Below are 17,295 nucleotides of genomic sequence, written 5' to 3'. Positions count from 1 at the left end.
TTATGTTGAAGTTAATCAGTGAAAAGTTAAAGCTGCATTCAGAGTTGTGCTAACAAAACAGAGTTTCTTGCAAATTGTGTTTTTTTTTTTTTTTGTGCCAGGATTCTCAAACTTCTTCTTTTTGTGGGCTTCACCTTAAGATCTTTTATGGCACATTTAATTATACCATGCAAATTTTATACTGGATGCAAACATAGTCAGCTTAGTATTCAGTTGAAACTATATATATGCTCTTATTTTGTTAAATTCAATTCAGGATTACAGTTATTTACAGTATATAAAATGTCAATGGCCTTCCCTGACTTCTTATAAACAAAAGTATACAGGTAGATACATTTTTTACAGCGCAGAGGCTGATTCCAGGATTGCTTTGTAGTGAAACATCAATAAAATGTAAATGTGTTTGTGTTGAGCTGTTTCAGGTTAAGGTCCGCCCCTGACAGACACAGCCACGTGTCCACTGTGTGTCTGTGGGAATAGAATAGCTGCTCAGAATCTCAGCACCATAAGTGTCCATGTTGTGTTGTCCACTGTACATTGGGTGGGTCCTTCTGAAGCTGTAGATGTGAAGTCAGTGGAAGCCTTTGTCAATCAACCAAGAGATATCTCCAGTCCTGCAACACAGAATCAGAACCAGTACTTTTAATAACTAGTAGGCCTGCCACCAAAAACAGAATCTAAGGAGTTAAAATAACATGGTTTCCCATACTTGCCAAGTCGAGCTAACATCCTTCGGTTTAGTGTTTTTGCATTAACGGAAGTAAAAAGCATAAGAAAACATCAGGAGAACTGTCTCCAGTGGAAGACAAAAGAAGCTAAATAAATCTAATTTAATAAACTGCTCATCCATCTGTCTGCTGTATTCTTAAAAAATATCATGAAATTAACTGAGTTAGAAAACAGCTGTTTACATGTTAAAATAAAAAAAGTGCAAGATCAGATGTAGCACAAGAAGGTTTAAAGAACAACAATCAAATGGCAAAAACAATATAACATATGGATACTGTACGTTGTTTGTTTCCTTTAAAAGCATCGTTGGTGCTTCTAAAAGACTATTTATAAATGCATACATGTGTTATTTCAAATTAATGTTGGATGTAAACTTTAAGTCTCAAATATCACACATTTTTTAAACTATTTCTGTCTAAATTACAGTTCATTGACTTGTGCTACAGATAGTGTATATAGTTGTTGTAATTGTGTCCTCATATCTAAGAGGTTCTGCTGTGTCTGTGTGGGTTTTTAGACTTTCATGGTCCTTTTACCACAGAAATGATGATAAATGAAAGGTTCTTTGTGTCTTTCTGCTGTGTTGTGATTTGTCAAACCTCTTCCTGTAGGAGGACTCTATCTTCAGACTAAATGTTTTAAAACGTTTACAGACAGTTTAAACTCTGTGGTTTGATGAGATGTAAGTATAACTTTTGCACACAACAATGTTGTTCTACCATTTCCATGCTTGTACGATAAATGCCACCATTGTAGTGAAAATAACTTCAATTCCAATAAATACAACTTACTCCACATCTCGTTTTTTGATGGTCTTTCCAGATCCTAGTACCTCTACAACTCTGGATACGATGGGATCGTAGTTCATGCTGGCAACAGCAACCACCTCCTCGCTCCTGAAGGAAGGTAAGACTTTCAATTACAGATTTAAACATCTTCCCACAATAAGGTAAACAGGAGTTACCTGGTATAAAATGCTACAAATCGCAGTTCATCCAGGTCACCTTGTATAATGACATCATCAAATCCATCACCATAACCTCAAAACAACCAAAAAAAAAACAACATAAAACAGGGTTAAATGTAAGATTTTGGTCTTTCAACAGCTAGATGGCAGTGTGGCACTTTCAATCAACTGTGCTTCTTTTGGTGGAATATTTACCCCCTTTAGGCTACACCTAATGAAAGCCTGCCTACCTGCATAGCGGATGGTCTTCCCAAACATGGCTGACCAGAAGTAAGGCACAGTTTTGGCCTCAGAAGCTCTGCCCATCATGCTGAGAGCTGCCACCCTGCCTGTCAGTGACAAACAGCCGTTTATGTGATCACTTCTCAGCACATCCCAGGAAGTTAGACCAGATTTTTTTCTGCACTCAAATCAAGCTTTGACACACTAACCGTGCACATGAGCCATCTGCCAGTGAGGGATGTTCACCTTCTTGTTGTTGCGCTGAGGGAATGGAAACGTCACCACATCCCCTCCAGCAAAGACCCCTTCAACGTTTGTCTGCATCATCTTGGGAAGCAAAAAAGTTTAAAGTAACTAACATGGAAAAAAAAAGAACTGCCATTCAGGTCTCTGGATTTGCAGAGCACCTTGTTTACAGTGATAAAGCCCTTAGAGTCCAAATGGATGCCACTCTGCTTCAAAAAGCCTGACGCAGGAACGCTACCTGCAGATGAAGAGATGCATCGCCTGGTTAAATATGGAAGACCACCTCTCCAACCCTCCAAAATTGTGATGCAACTATTGTTATGTTTTGAGAATCACCTGCTCCTATGACACACACATCTGCTCGCAGGACTTTTCCACTCTTCAATACAACCTCTTTTAGCTGCATACATAAAGAAAAAACATATTTACTACCACCTAAAGCAATAAACTGAGTGCTTTCATTCTAAACTGAATTTTAAGATCTGAAAATGTGTTTTATTTTGCCATTTGCCAATAAACTAGGAAATTCTGTACTTTTATATTATTTAAATCTGATTCCTACACTGTTTTTGCCACACTTCCATTGGAATCCACACTTTAAGCAAAGCTTTGGCACAACTATACTGAGGTAGACAAGTTGCAACACCTTTACTGCTATATTGTTACTTCCTCTTTCCCACGCTGACATCCCAGCTTGATTTGTAATCTCTGCTCTCAGCCTGCAAGAGCCCACCCAACCAATCTGTTCCCTTCTCATCTTTAATTGTCACCACTGCTCATCTCATGTCTTACTTTGACCTAAACCAATCATCATTCAAGCCATGCACACCAGACTCTGGGGTATAATCCAATCTAAAGGTCAGAGATTTGTTGTGTTCTCATTTGGGTCTCATCACTAAACACTATTATTCAATGTCAAGTCATTGCACACTTTATGTTTTCAAATAAATAGCTATCTTGGCCATTTTCAAAATATCTCCCTTTGTCGGTCAATTTGGCATTAATATGACTCAGCTTTTTTCCTGATGTTTAAACAGGACTCATTTAAAACAAACTGCCTCTTTTTTAACCCATATTTGTGCTGGTCATTCACAAGTCATTCAGTTATTTAAGATATTTTAAAGCAAATTAGAATGACAAATTATGTTGCATGCTTTAGTCTGTTTTTTTTTTCAATGTCATGCTATTTCACCTATGATAAAATTCTGTGTGACCAAACATCATATGAAGATGCTTCTCTCACTTTCTGAATACCTGTCCATGATGGCCAATCATCTCTGACACCTCGTTCAGCATGTAGAACTTCACTCTGTTGGCCTCAAACAGCTGCAAAGAGAAAGCAGGAGATCTTAAACTGCATAGTCATGTTTACGTTTTTAATCTGCCTTGGTGATCGTCTGCTTCTCAGAGAAAACGGGCTGCAACCCCTTCCCGCTCTAGTGAACTAATTTGCATTTTTACGATAAGCTTATTTTCTCAGGAAAATGCTGATCTCAGCCGTCTTGATGTGTTTAATGCTCTAAATTAAACAAAGTAGTGCTGCTTTGTTTAATGTACCTTCATTATGACTTTGCCTACTTTCTCTCCAAGAGCTTTTTTAAAAGGCAGGGACTCGATGCCGATGACAGACACTGAGTGGGCCTTGTCAGTCAGAGCTGCAGCCACCTCCATACCTGCCAACACAACAAAAAATGATTTCTTCTAATACGCCATTTAGACTTATGAACATTAAACCCCATTTAATCATGTAGTCTATTGATATATTTTGTGAAATGTGACAGCCATTAAATTTTACATTATTAAAATAAATTACATTTTCTTGTAATATGTATAAAGTAATAATTTCTCTGTAGTTACGTTTGTTTTCTTATTTCCACCTTTTATCTCATATGCTTTAAGCATCAAAGGACTGCTGACTGATTTAGACTGCTGACATGTTCATGCAAACATATGGTTTTGTAAATAAGATCTTGAATTGATCCTTTAAGAATTTTTAAAAATCTATAAAAGACAAGAAAAAACAAAATTGATCTTTCATCATATATTAAACAGTCTTTACTTTTTTTTTACTATATATGTAAGATTAATTTTAAATCCTTAGTTCTGTTTTGTTGTGTTATTACTCAGTGCCGTCCTTATAATGCTAACCTATGATTAAAAAAAAGTTGCTATCAGACCCATAACATCCTGTTTAAATTGTTCAGAGTATTGCATCGTGTCTCTTAAAGTATTTCAAATACCTTTTTATTTTTTATTTTATTTTTATTTTTTAACAAATGTGTGATTGTCTCACCAACAAACGATGTTCCAACAATCACTGCGTTCTTGTTGTTGGCTAGCCTCGCTATGCTGTTTGCATCTTCAGGCGTCTGGAGGTGGAACACGTTCTTGACTTCGTTCCCCTTATAGTTCATGGGTTTTGGCCTTTGAGGCATGACATGATAGAGGTCAGACTCTATTACATGCCTCTCAAATGCCTTCATAATTATAACACGCTATGAAGGATTGCTCATACTTGCTTCCTGTAGCAATAAAGAGTTTCCTGTACTCCATCTTTAAGCCGTCCTCAAAGGTCACAGTGCGAGTCTTCACATCTACTGCTGCAACCTGAAATCAAAATTCACAATTTCTAGATCCATAAAAAAGATTTAAGATCCATAAAAGATTTAAAATAAAGAAAGAAAGAAAACACATGTAAGTTAAAAAAAAAGACATGATTGGGCTTTAGCATTACCCAGTAGATTTAAAGCTCACCTCCTTCTCTGTGAGCAGTTCAATGTCATGATCCTGCAGGAAGTCCACAGAGCGCAGCCTCAGCTGTTCTGCTGTGCTTTCTAAGGACTAAACGGTAAGAACCCATTAATTCTCTCCTCTCGTTCTTGATATTCTGTACACTTACTTTAAAGATCCCAAAGATTTTTTTTTCACAGCCACAATTACAGTAAATATAACATTGACAGGTAAAAATTCTCACCAACTTTCTTATTTCCCTGTGTTTCCTTCAAAACCTTCTGCAGCACATCTGCATTCTGCTCTACAAGTGTGATGTTTTGAGTAGATTGAGATGTGTGTACAAACCTTACTCAGTTTAGGTCTGTCATAAGGGGGATGTCTGTCCATAGTGCACATGACAATGCGATCAGTGAAGCCCTCCTGTCTCAGGGTCTCTGCACACACCAGAGCTGCTGGTCCTGCAGATAAAGCCACTACTTTACTGAGACAAATGTCTCAAGAAAGAAGGGAAAACTAAAGAAATACACCAACCTGAGCCAATGATGAGAACATGGCTGAAACCTGTGTTGGAGTGAATAACAGATGAGCATCTTGCCATTGGTTTTGATCTTTTCTGTGTTTGAAGAGCCTGAAAAATGTCAAAAGAAATAGTTCAGTTTGTTCAGGACGCACACCTTTTCCTTTAAAGTATAAAAACCCAACATTCTTTTTCACCTGCTTGTTAGCACGAATAATGACCTTCTCCTTCTCAACTCTGACCTGGAGAAAACAGCCACAAGTTTATACTTTTTTAAACCAAACCAAAAGCCTGATTAAGCAGAGAATGTGAGACCGGACAGGACCAACAGGGGAGGGTCACCTGGAAGACGGGCAGACTGTCCAGACCTGGAAAATCCTCAATGTCTCCCGTTGCAACATTAAAACAGGCGCCGTGCCACGGACACCGCACATGTCCTTTTGACAGCACACCTGGACAAACATTGGTTAAATACTCAATGTAATTATGTTAATGAAACATTACTTGATTTAAACGGAGCACATTCAACTCACCTTTGACCAAAGGTGCCCCATAGTGGGGACACTTGTGGCCCATGGCAAAGAACTCCCCATGTTCTTTAATCAGCAAAGCTCTGCCGCTTCCCAGATCAACCTCTCGCATCCTGTCAAAGCCAGAGAAAATAAAAGCTGTAGTTTTATTTACTTTAAGTTCACTGTCTTTTCTTTTAAATGCATGCAAAATAGATTTTTGAAATTAAATTCTTTAAAATGAGTTTTTAAAACTTTTTTTTTTTTTACTGTAATTTGAAATATATTTTCTAGGTTTTAGAAGGCTATATGGAGGAATTAAAATTATTTAAATGAAAATTTGAGTCTTCTGCAGAAGACTGCTGAATAATGGTCAAAATGCTACGGTAAACTACATTTTTATACATACATTTACATACATTTGTCTGATGAAAAACAGAAAAAAAACAGCATAGTATACAACTATAAGTTTGTCTACATCTTAATATTTTTCTCAAAATGTGGATTTTTTTTCATTTGTTAAATTATTTATGTTCTGGATGTAGTTTTAGGCTAACAGGTCTGGATTGTAGACGACCTGTTTAAAAGAGAATTCTTTTAAACAACAAATGACTTTGAGGAAAAACGCATTTCTTTCTCAGAAAAAACAGTATGAAACAGAATGTCAAGCAACAACGTGACTCCATGTTAGCTCACCTGAATGATTCAGGTCATTTAATTAAAGCTGATAAGCAACAATTGTCTGTTTCTTTTTGTTATTTGATCCTATATACATAATAAAGAATGCAGACATTTCTTCATTATAATTCATTTTCATCTCCCTCTTTTTTGTTAAAAGATTGATGCAGTGTGCTAAAGTGAATATTGGAATATTGGGAATCTGAGTTCTGGTGGTTTTCATTAAAATTTAGTCAATAATAAGCACTACTTCCTAAAACTGAAGGTCATTTATTCAACCAATTTTTGTGTAAATAAAAAATTGTTTTCAAATTGATTATTTTTCTTACTGTCCATTTTCCAAATCCTTAATATGACAAACACAGGCCTCCACATAGTCCCGTGTTTTGAAGTTGAGTGGGAGAAGGCTGGAGTCGTCCTCAGAGCCATGTCCCAGCGCCCCATTCGGTCGACAGTCGGCAAAAGGACTCGCTTTGCCGTTAGGCGACAGGCCATCCAAATCCTTTTCTTTTTCCAGGAGTGAGAGTTCCACTTTAACTTCAACTGAACAGCAAAAACATAAACAGAGTAAATATTAAGTTTGGTGATCCTGAATAAACATAAAAAATTCTATCTATTTTAGCTTCATTGAATCACTGCTCATCATAGTTTTTTTTTTTAAATGTGTTCAATAACTAAAAAACCACAAAAGCAAAAAAAAAAAAAGAAAAAAGGAAAAGGAACTTATTCTATTGCAAAAAATCTCAACGTTTATATGTATTATAAAGTAACCAGGGAGCAACATAAAGACAAAAAAAAAAAGAAAATCACAGAAACCTCTTTAAATTCTTGTATTTTCATTCATCAGAACATGAAAGAACCAAATGTGTCTGGCTTTTACCAATGCCTCTTGTCAGGTTTTACAACATTTCTCACAATAACAAAGGATCAAGTAACTATCCAGGGCCTTCAAGGTTTGTATTGGAGCAAAAAGGGCATCCATATATAGATAAGGTTTGGTCCACGGCGTCTTTCTAACTAAAACAGTGGTTTCTAGTAATGTCTGAAAACAGTTAATCTTAGATATGAGTAATAAAATAAAACAAACAGAATTAAGGTTAAGTGTTCAACAGGCACATGTAACTAAAGTTAATTGAAATAATAGTTTTTTCCCCCCAAAAAAATAAAGAAAACATCTTTGTCAAAATTACATTTTTGATTTACACATGAATTTAAAAAAATGAATGAAACTGTTACAAAAAAATACACAAAAGATCCTGGAGGGACTAGTACATCCTTGAAATACAGGCTTTAGAGTTTCTCTTTGTTACATTTTTGGTTGCTGGTGTACCTTGTGGCTTTTGTTTCAGAAAAGGTTGAAAAACACTGGTCTTGGCATTTATTTTCATTAAAACAAAAGCATAATGTATTTTAAAAATCACCTCACCCCTTTTTAGGGTGAGTAGCACTTTCTTTTTATTGTTGTATTAGTTTCATTTAAGAAAAATTGACAGAATGAAAATGAATCTGGACAACTTCACACTAAATCTAGCCTAAATTCCCAAACTATATTTATCTTTCTCTCAGCCTGAGGTTGAAAAACATGATGTTGATAGAGTTCTTGCTTACCTCTATTCTGTCCTCACTTTCATAAATACAATCTAGATTTTAAAGGCAGATTCAGTTTTTAATAATGTAAGAAATACAGCTGTTGCTTATATATTTGTCCCATTAGGAACTGCTTGTGTAACTGCCTTTTTCACTGCAGCAGGCTTTATCTGTTCGGCTGGAAAAATGTGCTGATCATCCGGTACTTACACAGTAATCTGGGTGGAATTTTCTCCTGCTGAGCAAGTCTTAATTAAAATCAATGGAAAATCATAATAGTGAGTGAAATTGCAGGAGAAGGGAGCGAGAAAACGTCCTGTGCCTGAAGAGAATTCCAGATGCTGCAGTTTGACATCTTGCAATCATAATGAGCAATTTCTGTAATCACTGTAGGTTGAAAAATGTTCATATATGTCAGTATAAGTAAAAACATCTTTATTATAAACTCTTTGTATTTCCTTCCAGTGCTAGATGTTCAGTTATTCATTGTAGATACCCTCCCTGTTTTGTAACCATCCTTACATTCTCATGCAAATGAAACCATTTCTACAGAGCAATTCCTCACTCATAAAAATGCTGCCAATTTCTTTCCACTGACACTCCAGTAAGCATTTTTTAGCATTGGGTTGTGTAAATGTACAGTAGTAGAACTACCTACATGCTGGTTTATATGTCTGTAACCCTTGTGCTTTCTTAGATGACCCCCCCCCTTACATTGACATGTTCTCCCTACCATGACAAAGGGGAAAGATTTCATGTAATCCATGGACACCAGTGAAGATCATAAATCATTGAAGAAAAAAGGTTCAGAGCACTGTCTAGTGGGTCTAGATGACCCAACTCCCAATGTTAAAGTGCCTATGATAGCACAAGGGTTAAGTTGCATTCTGACACAGAAATGTTGTTTAAAAAGTGTTGTCACTTTTCTCTGTTTTCTTTTCTCTGTTTGCTCTGCTTCAAATTTGTACGCATGTTCCAAACCTTATAGAAAAATTCTATCACATTCTATTTAGTATTTAAGCCAAATTGTGTTTTTAACAGTGCTTAAAACCCTATTTTGGCAATCTAAACTTCTGCTAGTAAGTTTCGTTAGTAAGTAAGAGAATGTCAACTTGTGGCATTGTATTGTAACACATTTTATCATGTAAAATAACAGTTTTAGTCAAAACTCAACACTTTTAAAAAAACTGATTTTTAGAGCTGCATCAAACTGTTTCTTTAAATGTTCTTTTTTTTGTCAGAACCAATCATTTACACACAATTGCTGCCTCCTTCTTTGCTGCTGTTTATGACATTGTAAGGTGTTAGGTCTTTACTCAGCTGAATGTGTCGTGCTATGTGTTCTCTCTTCTCCATTGTACTATGAGAACGCTGCCTGTACAAGCTGCACAATTTCAATACATATTAGCATCTCAGTACGTAATCCTCTTGACTGAAGAGAGCACATTTAAATTCCTCCCACACAAAGCACTGAACTGCAAACATGAGGGTGGATGTGTGGAGCAGGACTCTAGGGTAGCGGTTTGATTTGCATGGTCTTCTTTCTCTAAACTCATGTAGGTTTTCTTCAAGTACTTTCTCCCAGTATTCAAAAACACACGTTTAATCCATGGAGGATTTTAAATGGACAAACGTGAGGCTGCATGGCGTGGCCACCAGTCTCAATTATCTTTGACAATCATAGGTGAATAGAACTCCTTTTTAACACACACACACATATATATATACATATTTTTTATTTCATTTTATTTATTTTAAAGTACTTGTTTACATGAAAAACATCACCTTCCAAACATCTTAGATTAATGTTTATAGTGTTGTCAAACAATCTTGCCAGTGTTCACCTAATTAAAACCAGTGTTGATGAACTATTTGTGTTTGTATTAATCAATAGAAATGGGCCACAATGATATGACAGAATTGCGATTTTTTTTTTGGGGGGGGAAATGTTGTATTTTTAAATTTAATCTAGAGGAGATCTCTGTCAATACTGATATCCATCCATCCATCAACCCCACCTACCCAATCTGTTTATCTACAAGGTCAAAGAAAGCTGGTCAATCACTCCTTGGATCTGAAAAGAATGTTGCTCACCTGCTTTGGGTTTGGAGAAGCATCCTCCCATGGTGGGCCCAGGAGTGAGGGGTGCCAGGGGTGAGGGAGGGAAGGAGGGGGAAGGAGCTGGGGTGTGGTCAGAGCCTGTGGCCCAGGTGCTTAGTGGGGAGGGAACCGTAAGACAGAACTGGTGGGATCAGAACCTGCAGGTCCAAGACGGCCATCGCACAAGTCAGCAACACCACATAACCTGATCGGAGGGAGTAACTCTGTCAGCAACATGTATGCAGCAATATGTCGTACTAAAACATTAATGACGTAATGAGACAAAGTCAGTCAGTAAAATTTAACTTTGTTTTACGTAAATTAAAGAGCAATGAAAATTCAGTTTATTGTATAGATTTGTACATATTTTCTTCTGTTTGGCTCCAAAAAGTATTTGTGGGTCACCAATTCAGCAAGTTGTCCCACCAACAGACGAGGGCTGTAATTCTCTTAAAATATACACTTTGACTGTATTTGTGACAGATTGTCAAAAGATAGAAACTTATTTTATTAATTGATTAACTTATTTTAGGTCTAGTTGTAAATCTAAAACAAAACCATTTAACCTCTCAACAAATATGATGGTGTTACCACATCCCATAAACATACATAACACACAATTATACATATATCTAACAACAAACTATGCACAAATAAAGGACAAGGCAGAAGGCAAAAACAAAAACCAAAGTGAAAAAAGGAAGGAGTCAAATCTTGACTGAGCTGTCTTCCATTCATTTGTTAGCTCATGTCATGTTAGGGGACATGTCCACAATCATAAGCATACATCAAGAATCCAAGTATTCTTTTACTCTCTTCCATCTCTCGTTCAACATCCTCCTCCATTCAAAGGGAGGGGGTCAGTTTTTCCATGACATTGTTACGACCATTGTTGTATTTGTGTACATATTTGTACAGTAAATTGCCTTGGCAGCTTTATTATTTTTGTTGGTTAGAGGACTTACTTATTGGCATCTGTTTTTTTCCTGTCTTTTTTTATGCTGTGCCCTGCACCCCTAGACATAAGGTGCAAAACATGCATAAACTTTTCCATTTTTTTATTGTTGTTGCTTTGATATTTTTCCAGTTTATTGCAATATTTTTTCTTACAATTTCTAATAGAATAGAAAGTACATGTAGGTATCACACCAAGCAGATTTAACAGCATATTTGAAGGTATTTCCTTTTGAAGCATATAAATATATATTGTTTGATTTTTGAGGATTTTTTTTGTTTGTTTAATAGTGCAGAAAACAAGTATTTGGTCTATAACTAAAGTTCACTTCAGTAAAAATGTTCCCTGATGGTCTTCACCAGATTTGGACTGTAGCTGCTTTTTTTGGTCCACTCTTCCATGCAGATCCTCTCAAGAGCTGAGATGTTTTGGGGTTAGCACTGAAGAACACAGACTTTCAACTCCATCCACAGATTCTTTTAGACTGACGTCCAGAACTGAAAAGCTTTTATTCCAGCCACTTCTTCATCGCCGGGGCGATGTGTGTTTGGGATTATTGTCATGCTGGAAGATCCAGCAAGAAGGTTTTTGCCTGAAATCTCACCACACGTCGCCCCAGTCATCCCTTCGTGAGTAGGTATGGTGTTCTTGGGATCTAACCCAGCTTTCTTCTTCCTCCAAATATGGCGGGTGACATTTTTACCAAACTTCCACTTTGGTGGCACTTTATCTAGATCATCCAGATTGTCTTAGCCATGGTGTAGACTTTGCAGTATGACTACTTAAAGATGTATACAGATGTATACAGGTTCCAACAGCTATTAATACTGGTAACGAGTGGAGGATTGAAAAACTTCTTAAAGAAGTAACAGGTCTGTAAGGGACAGAATTCTTGATTGTTTGTGGGAAGTAAATACTTTTTTCTCTACCATCAAACAAATATATTCTATAAAAATCATATAGGCTGATGTAATTAAAAAAAAAAGACATTTTTACATTCTGTCTCACTCGAAGTGTAACTTTTCAGACTTCTCTCATCTTTTTAAGTGGAACAACATGCAAAATCTGGAACAGCAAAATACTTTTCTGTCCCACGGTATAATAGGTATAAGTTTTTAACTGAATGCTTTGTATTATAGTAATCAATCCACTAATATTCTGTTTGTGACGTCAGTTAAAAAGACTCAATTATGGTAATTAGGAACATTTCCATTCAGTTCTTCTCTTTGCTTTTACATGGGAAACTGTTAGGCATTAACAGCACTCGAACACCTATTAACTTTCTTGTCACAGTGTGCTTTAAAGGGAAGCAGGGGCCCCTTGAGTCCCCCCCCCCCCCCCCTGCCTTCCTGTTGTTTTGTTGCTACATTGCCCTTACAGTTTTGCCAGCTCGGGTATTTCACACACTCATACTGTAGCTGGTGGGTCATGCAGCACCGGCTGCTGTGAATCTGAGAGAACAGTAGCAGGTGTGTCAGTTACTGTGTGGTGTTTTTATCACCAAAATATAGTAAAACCCAAAGGACTACTTGGTATTCTGAGCACATCTTTAGGTGCTTAAAATTCAGGAAAAAAGTTCAGTCCTGAATGGACTTCATTTTAGAACAAGTATTGGATTTTAAATGAGAAGGGTTTTTGCATTGATTTGCATTTTTTAAGAGTAATAATATGCAGTTATTTCTTTTTTTTTTAAAGAAAGCTGATGTTTTTATTTACCAAGTATTGAGATTTTTAGACTGGCTAAAATGAAAAACTGAGTCACAAACAGATCTATTAATTGTGAGACTTTTTTAACATCAGTTGTGAATTTTACGTTTTAACCTCCAAATTGATTTAAATTTGGTTACAGTTCAAAAGTTAGAAAAGTAGTTTATTCAATATAAAAAAATAAAAATAATAAAATATTCATGATAGAAGTAAAAGGGCCAAATTAAAATTGGTGATCAATTTCAATATTTTGTCTATAGTTTTTAGCTACTTGATTAACCCTTGTGCTATCCTAGGCACTTTAACATTGGGAGGTGGGTCTTCTAGACCCACTAGACAGTGCGCTGAACCTTTTTTCTTTAATGATTTGTGATCTTCGCTGGTGTCCATGGATTACATGAAATCTCTCCACCTTTATCCACCTTTGTCATGGTAGGGAGAACACGTCAATGCAAGGGTGGGGTCATCTAAGAAGCACACTCAAAAAAAGGAAATTACCAGCCAATTAAGTTAACGAAAAAGTAACTTGTGATTTCAACAAGAAAATTTTATGTTTGTAAATCTTACATGAATGAATCATGTCGATTGTACATAAAAATAATCCATTTAAAAGTTACTAATTTCAATCATGTTGATCCAACATGATACCATTAAATTGGATGCATTAGTAATCGCAAGGAATTGTGGGATACCATTTTCTTTGTCTATCTGGGCTGATTGGGGTCTAAGTGTGAGTTTTTGTCCATGGGTTTTATTGTCTAGCTGTTTTACTCTGTTTTAACTAGTGATTTAAACTGTTATGTTAATTTTTTTTTTTGCACCATGAGTTAAAGTTTGGTAGAGGATGATTACCAACCACCTTGAGTGGCAAACTGTTATTATTCCAATACTTAACACAGAGTTCGCGGTAATTGAGCTCCTGTCTTGTGATGGACTTTGCTGGGTAATTCATGTCTTTGATGTGAAAATTAAAAGACCCATTGGTTGTAACTTTGGAACAACATATCAATTACAGATGAATAAATAAAATTAAAGAAATAAATTGAAATTTAAGTTAAATAAACTTAATTTACTCAGGTGACCAATTGAAGTGATTCAATTAAATTGGATCAACTTTTTTCTTTTTAGAGTGAGCAACAATATAAATTTAAAGTTGGGTGCAACTGCTCTATTTAAATTGAATCAACTTAAATTTATTAGTTTGAACCTAAATAAATTAAGTTGACCCAACCTAAATACATTAAGTTGAGCCAACCTAAATAAATTAAGTAGGACCAACATGATTCATTTTTGTTAAAGTAACGCAATCTAATCATGTGGAAATCCTTTCCATAATTTTTTTATGTTCATTCAAAGTGAACGTTTTTTGAGTGCACAAGGGTTAATCTTATCTCAAACTTTTCACATTGACTGTCCTCCAACCCTCATTGAATATTTTTTTGTTGATATAACTATTGTGATTAACATTTCCTTTCACGTATGCATCTCTCCGTCTGTCATAAGACATATAAATTTACTGAGGATTTAGTGCTGTGTGCGTTTCTAAATTTCTTCCTCAAGTGAGAGGCTGTGCTGTAAAAACTCTCACTTTTATCCTTTTAATATTTTGTGAGTGCTGAAATTTTGATGAACAACATATTGGAGCATTCAGCCACCCAAGAAATTTTTTTCCAAAACTGAAGTAGGTTAAGCAGATTTGGCCCTCACAACATATGACGCAGATCCTTCTCCTTTACCGCTGGGCCTGTCCCCAAGCAGTGCAAATAATCCTGCCAGCAAACAAGCTGTCAGTTTCACTACAAGTGTAATACTGTTTACAGGACCGTTGGAGGGACGAATTAGCAAAACCCCTGGATGGCAGTGAGGAGAGTAAACAGGCTTTTAGTGGAGTGGTTGCCCTCTAAAGATCACATCCATCTCCAGCTCAAGCAGTCAGGCTTTTGCAGTATACAGCAAAACAACAGTGGAATAACTCTGTTTTACATCACATTACAGTATTTCCAAATTAAAAGCATCAAAGCTTAACTGAAATTTACTGCTGTGTACCCCTCCAATCAGCATTGTTTTAGAGGGCTGCTAATTCTTTTTCAAAGTTGTTTGGTAGGAACCCCGGCAACTTATATTAGATGATTTTTGTCTGTTAAAATCCACACATTGCTCTTGTTCATGAAGTGCATTGAAAACCTGTGAAATCATCCCACCCATGATTGTAAAGCAGCTCTAAATTGCTTTGTTGATTTGTCACCTTCAGAAGAACCCTCGAGCTTCTGACTGACACCTTTAAATTCAGCCACACGCCTCAATAAAAGCCTATTAGATATTTCACAGAAAATTTGTTCTGAGGAATTTGTCAAACTTGTAGAGGCCGAAAGGAGGGGCGGCATCGCATCACAAGCATGTCACCTTGACAAACGTTAATGATCAAACCCTTTAACCCTTGTGCTATCTTAGATGACCCCACCCTTACATTGACGTGTTATTCCTACAATGACAAAGGTGGATAATGGTGGAAAGATTTCATGTAATCCATGGACACCAGTGAGGTTCACAAATCATTGAAGAAAAAAAGGTTCAGCGCACTGTCTAGTGGGTCTAGATGACCCAACTCCCAATGTTAAAGTGCCTAGGATAGCACAAGGGTTGCAAATAGGAAAGATATGAAGTAAAGTTCCTCTGATGTGAGCCATATTTTCACCAGATTACAGAGGTCACCGTTAAGCTTTGGGAGGAATTCAAAAACAAAACCCACAGTGTTAACATTAAATCACAACACTGGAACTACCTGAAAAACCGATCCCAATTTTGCACTATTAGGTTCATGACAACATTTAAATTTGCATTTATTGATTTAAGGAGACATGGAGTTGATCTAAACTTCTCAATTAAGTCTTTACATTTCATGTTAAGCCGCCGCAGAAGAGGAAGAGAGGCTGAATGGAATCAGGTCATTTTTTGCTGCTTGATAACCTCTCCGTGATGTCATGGAAAAGTAGAATTAAGATTAATAAAAAGGTTTACGCCCCTGCAGTAGAGCTGTTCTACTAAGTAACAGTCTGCTTTCTTCCATTTTATTAGCAAACAAACACAAATACACAAACTGACAGAAATAATTAGAACAAAAACAGCCATGACAGATTAATATAATTATTTTTAGAAAGTTAGAGATTTTTTTTGCTGTTTTCGCCTTGAGTGCCACAAACTCAAAACTACTTTACAAGCTGTGTGGGAAACCTGTGCTCTGAAACACTTTTAAAAGGGTGGGCATCACTTAAGCGTATAAAAAAAGCAAAGCATGTACACGATTGTAGAGGGAATAAAGCAGCTCACCGGCGTGCGTGGAGCAGGTGCGCTAAGATCCTGTCAAGCTCCTGGGTGCTCAGGTTCCCCTCCAGAGCATGGTAACATATTTGCTTAAGTCCTTCTCTCAGTTGTCTCTGTTAAAGTTATTCCACACTGTTTGTTCCTCCTTTTCTTTCCTCTCTTGTAAGGGGCAGAATCTCCTGTGACTGTGTGCTCTGCCTCTCCTGGAGCCCTCTCTTAGCCGTCCGGTTGTTGGAGTCACTCTCTGTCTGAGCCTGAAATTGCAGCATGCAGGACCTTTGTCAGCTCCTCAGCTGTATGCAGTATTGATGGAGTTGCTGAGGGGATGCTAACACAGCATGAATCCTCACCGTTCCCCTTTCCCGTCCTCCCACTCCTCCTCCTCGCTTTCCAAAGCATAGACGCCCCCTGTTTCTCTCAGCTGCTCGAATCTTTCAGCTTCTCTTTTAAATGTCAAAGATTTACAAGTTAGACCTGATCAAAGACTCGCTGCTTTCCTCACTGCATAGCCTGACCTGACTGCCCACTCAATGCAATGCCGCCTGCTTGCTTTGCATGCTGCTGCACACATGTGCTTTTGCAAGGATATTGACTGATGCTAAACCCTTACTGTTCTCCTTTTGACCTCAGGGACGCAGACAAGAACCACAGAGACCCATACAAATAGCTGCGCGGCTCTTACTTTCTTCCTTTGTGTGATCAGCAGAACGAGAAAGTGTGAAAGTGCAGTTGTTGCAGTAATTCCAGTCTCAGTCAGGAGGTAAGGTGCAGCAGGATTAAAGGGGTATACTGAGTCTTATAGAAATGAGCTCCCAAGATATTTCCATTCCTTATGCACCCAGGCAAGCAGAAACTGTCCCATAAGAACTAGGTCAGAGCTTGATAATCTATAGATATGTTTCTTAGAATATTGATAAAAGCTTTGAACACAATTCTTAAAAAGTAAAAACCTTCCTCTTATTCCAAGGCAAGATGTAAACGTTTTTATCCAGTTAAACAACAGAATGATAAAAGAAAAACACCA

At 36.9% G+C, this 17,295-nt stretch overlaps 1 protein-coding gene across 2 annotated transcripts; it reads right to left on the bottom strand.

The window, feature by feature from the left end:
• Positions 1 to 54: 54 nt before the first annotated feature.
• aifm3 (apoptosis inducing factor, mitochondria associated 3) lies at positions 55 to 17,110 on the bottom strand. Of its 2 annotated transcripts, XM_023958494.1 has the most exons (21): positions 16,278 to 17,110; positions 10,283 to 10,493; positions 6,931 to 7,144; positions 5,948 to 6,057; positions 5,757 to 5,866; positions 5,612 to 5,656; positions 5,429 to 5,525; positions 5,243 to 5,355; positions 4,919 to 5,005; positions 4,680 to 4,771; positions 4,458 to 4,588; positions 3,722 to 3,837; positions 3,419 to 3,490; positions 2,501 to 2,564; positions 2,326 to 2,402; positions 2,128 to 2,245; positions 1,927 to 2,025; positions 1,694 to 1,769; positions 1,521 to 1,625; positions 710 to 730; positions 55 to 614 (listed from the first exon to the last, which is right to left on the bottom strand). In XM_023958494.1, exons 2-21 carry the CDS (start codon positions 10,311 to 10,313, stop codon positions 572 to 574), a joined length of 1,821 nt encoding a protein of 606 aa, XP_023814262.1. In that variant the 5' UTR covers positions 10,314 to 10,493; positions 16,278 to 17,110; the 3' UTR covers positions 55 to 571. The 2 variants fall into 2 exon arrangements, with proteins under 2 accessions (XP_023814262.1, XP_023814263.1); XM_023958495.1 differs by lacking the exon at positions 710 to 730 and having other exon boundaries at positions 16,278 to 17,103.
• Positions 17,111 to 17,295: the final 185 nt, after the last annotated feature.

This window comes from Oryzias latipes, chromosome 9 (genome assembly GCF_002234675.1).
Source record: "Oryzias latipes chromosome 9, ASM223467v1".
In the NCBI taxonomy this organism is placed as follows: domain Eukaryota; kingdom Metazoa; phylum Chordata; class Actinopteri; order Beloniformes; family Adrianichthyidae; genus Oryzias; species Oryzias latipes.
Note: the sequence above shows the minus strand (reverse complement) of the source record. Positions and strands in the feature narration are given on the sequence as shown.